Here is an 8,181-nt window from a genome sequence, read left to right as displayed (position 1 = left end):
TTTGAAACAGTGAAAGCCACAGGAGAGGTCTGAGAGGTGTTTGTGCAAAGTCTAAGCCCCATAAACTCTACCTGGCAACTGGCACTTGATGCTGTGGCTTCTATCCAGTCATCTTCCCTGGGATGCTCTGATAAACTGGACTCTTTATCAAACAAAAACTGGCTGATGGTACAAAAACACACATTATGGGAGCCACAGGTGGGAGTTTGGTCCCAGCTTCATCATTGTCGTGCTGGAGGAAAGTGGGTTTGGGTATGGCAACAGACTTTACCCAGCCAGGACCAGCTTGGGTTCCTTGTGAGCTGGTGGATTTGGCCAGGTCCTCATGGGCTTTTGCTTTGAGGAGACCTTTTGGGTGGGCTAAACTTCAGCTTGCCTTTAGGGAGTGTAGAGAGCCTGGGTCACTTGGTAGAGCGTGTGCTCGGTGACCTCCTTGAAGTACTGGCAGCAGAGCCACTCCTCGAGGCCAGGGCTCCCCACCGCCCCAGCCGCGTTCTCCACGAACCTGAGGAGCAGCAGAGCCCGCTTCACCTCCACCCAGCTCCTCAGCAGGGTGAGGGTCTTCTTGGCCCTGGCAAAGAGCTCCTGTCGAGGCCCCCAGAGCAGGACCTGCAGGATGCTCCTTGCCTGCTCAACAGAGACCCTCTTGCAAGGGTCTCTGTGGAGAAGCAGCGTGGCCAGCCGCTTGAGGCCCGTGGAGTAGATGGACAGGGAGGGGATTTCGGGAAGTCTGTTGCTTCTGAACCCCAAGGCGCTCTCCAGAGAGATGTCCACGTGCAAGAGCTGATAGATCAGCATGCCTACACTCAGCTCATCTGCCACTGGGGAGGGTGGTGCAGCAAGCCCCTCTGTCCAGTCCTGCTCTTGGCTAGTAGAACAAGGTCTTTGCTTGTCTTTAACCTTGTAGAAGCTGCTGATGAGCAGCCTGGGAAGGGAAAGCCCTAGGGATGCCTTGTTGCCTTGCTGGCTCTGGGGAGGACACAGGCACCGCACCAGCAGCAGGTTCTCAAGGCAGAGGTCCCCTTGCTCCACGTTCTGCACCCGGAGATGCTCCAGCCCCATGCACACCTGCAGGAGGAGGAGGCAAGCCAGGCGTTCGTAGTGCCCAGGGCAGGTCCTGTGCACACCATGGGATCCCTTCACGAAGTCTGCCAGGGTCTGGTAGGGAACCTCAGGGGAGATAAGGACCTGCAGGACAGGATGGGTGGCAGGATGGGCTGGCTCCTCTCTGGGCAGGGACTGACTCTGCTCCCCAGGGCTTCCCGGGAGCACCAGCTCCCAAGGGAGGCGGTCGGTGAAGCGGCCGATCACGCGTTGGATGCTGCAGTGTACCCCAAGGGAGCTCTGCACCCCCAGGCTGGTGCAGCATGGCTTGGGGACCTGCAAGGAGAGACAAGGCATGGTCAGCTGCAAGGATGGAGCCACGCGGTGCCTCATCCACCACCTCAGCTCAGGGCCACCACCACACTGCTGGGCTCCCCTGTGCCCTCCAAACCCACTGGCAGCCACCAGAAGGGCTTTGAGCAAGAAATGGGAAACAAGGTGGGGTGTAACCCCCAGGTGAGCTGGGTCTTATCCTGCACTGTCTGAGGAGCCAGCTCTGCTCCATCCTTTCCTTTGTGTACGCTGGCCCCTCAAGGCCATGAGCCAGGGCATCTCCCCCAGCAGTCCATTCTGCTTGATGTGTTGTTTGGGAGCTGTCACCCTCCCTGCCTGCGCTGTCTCATTCAGCAAATGCAGAAGTAGGTGCAAAAAGGGGAAGCACCAGCGTGGAACAGGCAACACTCCCGGTTCACACTTGCCTGCAGCCCTGCAGCCCCCCCACGCCACAGGAGCTGCTCCCTCTGCTCCACCCGGACTATCCTCCCTCAATCCCTGCTTACCTTGGCTGCACACACCACCTGGCCTTGCTCCACACTGAAGCCCACCGGGAAGTACCAGGCATCGCGGCTCTCACAGCACGGCTCCCGCTCCAGGATGCTGAGCGCTGCCCAGCTCTTCCCTGCCAGCTCTGCCTGCAGCCGCTGCTGCCGCTCCTCCGGCCCCATCAGCTCCTCCTGGATGCGCGCTGAGAGCCGGGCCAGGGCGGCCTCCTGGCACCCCAACAGCACCCTGCACACCCTGTCCGGGCCGTCCAGGAGCTGCAGGAGCTTCCCCAGCTCCCCGTCCGCCACCCCAAACGTCAGCTCCGCCGGGATGGGTGATGGGGATCTTTGCAGGCTGCTCCAGGCCACCGCTTCCCCCAGGCTTTGGGACTTGGTCAAGCGCTTCTTGAGTGCCCAGGAGGGTCTGTCCGGTGAGGGGATGGAGCTGGGAGCCCCCTCCTCACGCTGTAGATGGGGCTGTGGGGTGCTGCTGCCCCATGATGTGCAGTCACCCCGATTGTGCTGGGATGGTCCCGGCTCTGGCAGGGATTCCGCTCGCTGGAGCTGCTTTTTGGGCAGTGGGGGAGGCAGGGGGGTCCCATCGGGATGAGGGGGGGGTCTCCCAGCTCCTTCCCCTCGGCAGGCCTTGCGGGGGGTGAGGTGAGCCCGGAGCTCTCCTGGAGAGGGAGGAAAGGATGCAGTGGGTCTGAGACCTTCCCAGGAAGGGAGAAAGTGGGAGATGGCATGGGTGGGAGTACAGACACGTCGTTATCTGCCCCACTGCACATTTCCAGCCCCAAAGCGATGCCCAGCGCCAGCCAGAGGGGTGATGGCTGGGTACCACTGGAGAAGGATGTGGGCAGCAGTGGGGTTCATCCTCACCACGCCAGCTGGGACGTTGGGGGGCAGGAGGACAGCGGGGTCAGGCCATCACTCACCCACGTTGCTGTAGATGAGGGCTGAGTTGGAGGGCCGGGGTGGGTGGCTCCTCGGGGTGTCTGGCGTGGGGTTACCCAGGTCAAGGCTGCTGCTGCGGGCACACATGCTGCCCTGTCCCTGCATGGTGGCCCTGCATAGAGCCTGGAGTCAGCAATCACCCCCCCCCCGGGAGGGGTCTGGCTCCTTCCTGTGCTGGGTCAGGGGAAGAATAAGGAGAAAAGGGGAAGCAGGGGCTTGGGGAGCCTTGGCTGCGTGGTTTGGGGGCAAAAGGCAGCGCATTTGGTGCCCCAGGGACTCCAGGTCCTGCACTGGAAGGTCCTGGGGGTGCTCTGGAGGGGTGGGGGCTGCCTCAGGGGCTTCACATGCTGGGTCAGACCCATGTGTGTCTGTACACACAGGTCTGTGTCTGCCCTGCGGTCCCTGTTGGGTGGCCACGAGCAGGACACCATGGTGGGAGAGGTGTGGGTGCGTTTGTACCCACAGCCCGGGTGTGTGGGGCAGGATGGGGACCTGTGTGCGGGGCAGGAAAAGCAGGAGCCCATAGGGGGGAGCGCAGGGGGAAGGAGCCGTCCGCAGCCGCGCTGGGGTTTCGCTTCCCTGTTCCTATGCTCAGTGCAGCCCTGCAGCCCTGACCCTGCCGCCACCACCAGCGGCAGCGGAACCGCAGTGGGTTCCTTTAGGAGCTCCCTTTCTCGCCTCGGGCACTGCGCACCTCCAGGCTTTGTCCCTGTTTGACCCGGCTCAGCCCCGTTACCCACTGGGGGAGCGAGGCTCTCACCCTGCCTCTGGCACGGCGCAAAGCATCGGGCTGAAGCAGCGCTGCCGGCTGCTGCGGGGAGCTCCGGTCTGGCCCCGTTTGCGGAGCAGTTTTGTTACCTCTGAGTTTTCCCCGGCAGCGGCGGGGGCCTGCGGGGCTCCAGCTCCATCTCCCGGCTCCGCAGCGGCTCCCGCTCCTCATCCCAGGCTCCCCCAGTGCCGGCCATGGCACCGCCGGGAATCTCCTTGCAGCGCTCGCTGCAGCCCCGCTCGCAGGAGGATGCTCTTTCAAAACCTGCATCTCGGAAGGGTAAAGGAAGCCGGAGGCTTGGCCTTTGGTGCAACCTCGTGCAATGGGTTTGTGTCCCCCACAGGCTGCTCACGGAGGCTTCGCCCTTCTCCACGGCTGCTTTCTACATCTTCTCCATGGCTGATTTCCACAGTAACCCCCCCTCCCCAAACTACGCAGTTAATTCCCAGCTCTCCAGGTTGTGAGGGATTGGCAGGGTGGGATTTGTCTGTTTTCTTCGGTGGTTTTGCTGGGGTTTCCTGCAGCCGTTGCACAAGAGGAGCACAGCTGTTAGAAACCACTTTTGTTTCCATCCCAAGGCCTTGCAGGTGCTGAGAGAGCACAAAGTGACCCAAGTCAGGGGCTGAACTCCCCCCACCTGTGTCTGTCCCCTCTAGGATAAAGTCGCTCTTTTAACACTTTAAAACACCCCAGAATATTTTAATACCTCCTCCCTTCTATTCAGCCTTTGAGCGCATCAGCAAACAGCTCATGGAACTGGTTAGCAATGGGCCTGGGGGCATGGGTGAGCCCCTCTGCGGGAAGCCAGCTCCAGGGATTTCTCCTGGGGATGAGCAGGCTTTGGGGGACATGGATTTGCATGAAGAAGGTGGAAACATCCACTGCATTCTCACCATTTGGACTGGACTATGCAGTGCTCGTGGGAGCAGGCACCTCTCCAGGGCTTTGGGGACCTGGTTTGGGGCTCAGTGGGTGCCTGTGAGTCTGAAGCCATCTCCAAAGAGACCAGGATAAGGCTTCCTAGCTTCCTCGCTGTGTTTCCCAGCCAGCCCCAAGCAAGCCAGGAGGTTTGTGTCTGTTGGGTCACGGTGTGTGATGGGAGCTGGTTCTGTTGTGCTGAGGCTGCGTGCTGAAGCTGATAGAAATATGTGCTGGGGCTGAGTCACGTTTGGATCCAGCACCAGCTCGGGGAGGATGTGCAAGGCTTTGGGAGATGAGACCCGGCGCTGGTCCTTCCCACGCTGCTGCCTGGCTTTGTGTTGCTCCCTCAACATGGCCATTCCTGACACAGGGAATGGCTTTAATCTGACGGAGGGGAGACTGAGGAGGAATCTTATGGATGGAGCAAGCTGCTCTAGTGGAAGGTGTCCCTGCCCATGGCAGGGGGTTGGAACTGGATGAGCCTTAAGGCCCCTTCCGACCCAAACCAGTCTGGGGTTCTATGAATATAAATGGAGCATTTAGGATGCAGCAGGATCCTAGGCTTATGGACGGTGTTCAGCAATGGGGTCAGAGTATGTATATCCCTCATCCCAGTAAGTGATTTATGTTAATGGCTGTACTACAGACTGGTTTAAGGAACAGAAAATCATTAGAAGCATCAATATTTTTCCCTAATGAGTAATGTTACCTTCAAGACCATTAGGAATAAACCTGCAGAATTAATGCAGTGAGTGTGACCCCACCAAGCTAGAGAGAGGGGGCATGAGCCTGGAGGAGCCCTGCAGTGGGCAGGCACGAATTGCCTTTTGCAGGAATATTAGCTGCAAATTTCCTGATGCCTCTTAATAGATTAAAGAAGACGATGCCAAGTTTAAAAGCAACCCAAGCCCTTTAAAAGGATGGTGATTTTACACTGCGAAGCCCTGCAGAGCTGGGAAGCAAAAGCTGCTTTGCTTCTCCAAGCATCAGGGCACCCCTGAATCCATCGGTGGGTTCCTTGTCCTGTGCAGGGGGATAAAGCAGCAGCAGGACACTGATGGCAATTGAAGTCTGTGGTCCAGGGCTTGTGGAGCCATTTGCCCCCAACCAGATCCCACACAGTGGGATTTGGAGAACTGATGCAGGGGAGTTTTATTTAGCTGGAATCTTTTTAATTTGCAAGGAAATTGGTTTCTCTCCCCAGTGGGAGATACGAGTTTTAAATGCACCCACTGGAAAATTGATTTTTTTCCTAATTGTCTCCATTTTTCAGTATTTTCTTCCCCATCAACGTTATTCTCAATGCGTGGCTGCTGCAGGGATGCTCACGCCTGGCTCCACGAAGGTCAGGGTGATACCTGTGGCACTGCTGGGCCTGTGTGGGCACAAAGGGCACCGAAACCACCTGAACTGGTTCCTCAGCATCTTCGGTCCTGGCACCTCTCATCCCTCAGTGGTGGGCTCAGCCCTGGCTCCCATGGGTGCCCCTGAGGACACAGTGCACCCAGGCCCTTCAGCACTGGCCTAAACTGTAACCCCAACCCTTCACCTCCTGGCTGCTCTGTGCCAGCGGGTATTATTTCATGCAGGAAATGAGAAAAAAACCCCAATTTCCTCTTTTACTCCCATTGCAGCTCTCTCCATGGTGACTGCAGGAGGTGCAGGGCACCGGCAGCACCCAGTTATTTCACAACCACGCTCTGTCGTGCTGGTGAGGCGGGTGTTCGAGCCTCCCTGATCCATGGGGAGCAGTGGGGTGTGGAAGCGAGGGGGCAGAAGCTGGGAACTGGCCCAGGGCCCCTTTCTCCTGCAGATGGAAGCGTTGCTTTGCTTCCAGCACCCCTCAGCCTCGCAGTCCTCAGCCCAGTTCCATGCTGGAAAAGCTGGGATTGGGATTGGCATGGGGCAGGTCAGGCACGGAGCCTGGGAGGAGGGAAATGAGGGTGCTGGGGAGGTGTAGCCCTGTTTTCCAGTCTCATCGGAGGGGTTTGGCTCTGTGTGTGTGTGTACATGCATGTGTCCACACTCCTGTGTGCATGAAATCCTTTTAACCCCCCAACCCCAATTTCCCTGCAAGCAGGAGGGGAGGTGGTGGCTTTGCACCCTCCAGCTTAAGCGCATCCTTACAAACACCCTATTAATAATTAATAACAGATTAATAGCAGCGGCAGTTTGTTAACATACGCGCATTAATCATTTATTAGTTATAAATAGGGACTGCAGTATCCTCTGAAAGGCGGTTTATTAAGGGGTTTGTGGAGCTGATGGTGGTGATGACCAGCCGATGGGCTGCACATCCCAGCAGAGCTCCAGGGGTTTAACATCTGCCTGAATCCCAGGACTCCCTTGGCTTGCACTGGGCAGGAAAGCACAAAAGCACCAATCCTGCGTGTGGTGCAAGTGACTCCAGCTGCCCCTTCCAGGTTCTGCCCAGCTCCATGCTGGCCCCCAGCCCTGCTTGGGCTTTGTCTGCTCATTTTGGCTTTTCTTACTCGGGAACAAACATAGGGGAAAAAACCAAACAAGCCACAAAAGTCCCCTTTTTTTTGTCTCTTTTCCCCGCAAATACATTTCACATGCTCGGTACATACAAAACGGTGCCAGGTCTGCACTGCCCCAACCTGCCTCTGCTGCTGGACACAAGGGTCCATCCCTGACCCCCTTCCCACCCCTAAACCCCCCCAGCTAAAAAACACCAGACGCGGGCACGCGGGTGAGACCGCGGTGGGACACGGCATGCACGGCTTGGGGAGCGGGGGGCACCGGGCATGCAAAGGGAGAGATGGGCAGCATCCCCCCCACTTTGGGGCTGGATCCTGCGAGTGACCAGCGGGAGCACCTTGGAGAGGAGCACGGGTGCTGAACCCACTGGCTCCATCGCTCCTCTCCCCCTTGGGGCTCCCATTGGGGCGAGAGGGGAGCATCTGAGCAGCCACTTGTGCAGCAAAGCCCTGACCCCTCGGGAGCCCCTGCCTCCAGTGCAGCCCCAGGGATGCCCAGCAGGAGATGGGCAACTGCCTTCTCCAGCTCCCAGAGCCCTGCATCCAGGTAGGTAGACATGCCCACAGGAACGGGGCCAGAGGTGGGATGTGCAGCAGCTCCCATGGGTGCACATGGGAGGAGACGAAAGAGGAAGAGGAGGAAGTGATGGGCTCCTTGACCCGTCTAGGTCCCATCCAGGCTCTTCCTTTCTATCTGTGCCAGCTCTGCTCCTTCTCCCACCCAAAATCCTATCCCTGAGCTGAAGCCAGCGCTGCCCTGGGCAGGGGTGGGATGGGAAGTTGGGAACCATCCCCTTGGCAGCAGTGAGACAAGCCCAGGAACACCGACCCGTGGTCCTCAGCGCTGGGGGGTGCAGGATCTGGGCGGACACAACGGAGGTGCCAGCCGGGTCCTTCTCCTGTTGGTTCCTGAGCTGCTCATTCCCAGCCTTTCTCTGTTCTTTCCTGGGCTGTACGGTCCCCCCTGCACAGGATGAGCCAGCTCCTGCTCTGCTGCAGACTTTGCCATCCAAGGAAAATGGACCCAAAAACGCCTTTTGCACTGTAGGAATCCTGACTCCCCACCCTGCTGCTCCCACAGCGGCTTGGGCGGATGCAGAGACAGGGCCTTGCATCACCCCAGGGCTGCTCCTCCTCATTTAATGACCTTGGCCTCATTTTGCCTTCC

At 58.6% G+C, this 8,181-nt stretch overlaps 1 protein-coding gene across 1 annotated transcript; it reads right to left on the bottom strand.

Annotated features, from left to right (window-relative positions):
• Positions 1–255: 255 nt before the first annotated feature.
• On the bottom strand, positions 256–3,826 carry PEAK3 (PEAK family member 3). Its single transcript, XM_061355971.1, has 4 exons — positions 3,681–3,826; positions 2,804–2,934; positions 1,884–2,542; positions 256–1,380 (listed from the first exon to the last, which is right to left on the bottom strand). Exons 1-4 carry the CDS (start codon positions 3,785–3,787, stop codon positions 379–381), a joined length of 1,899 nt encoding a protein of 632 aa, XP_061211955.1. The 5' UTR covers positions 3,788–3,826; the 3' UTR covers positions 256–378.
• Between the last annotated feature and the right edge of the window lie 4,355 nt (positions 3,827–8,181).

This window comes from Neopsephotus bourkii, unplaced genomic scaffold (assembly GCF_033783945.1).
Source record: "Neopsephotus bourkii isolate Nb327-2 ecotype Australia unplaced genomic scaffold, CSIRO-AGI_Nbou_v1 NB_838, whole genome shotgun sequence".
In the NCBI taxonomy this organism is placed as follows: Eukaryota; Metazoa; Chordata; class Aves; order Psittaciformes; family Psittacidae; genus Neopsephotus; species Neopsephotus bourkii.
This window is presented reverse-complemented; position numbering and strand designations above follow the sequence as displayed.

Coding starts and splice junctions, on each gene's coding strand:
- PEAK3 (XM_061355971.1), bottom strand. CDS start 3,787: ATGGCCGGCACTGGGGGAGCCTGGGATGAGGAGCGGGAGCCGCTGCGG. Junction 2,935..3,680: donor CTGCCGGGGAAAACTCAGAG/GTAACAAAACTG, acceptor GGCTCTATGCAG/GGCCACCATGCAGGGACAGG. Junction 2,543..2,803: donor CCTCATCTACAGCAACGTGG/GTGAGTGATGGC, acceptor CTCCCTCTCCAG/GAGAGCTCCGGGCTCACCTC.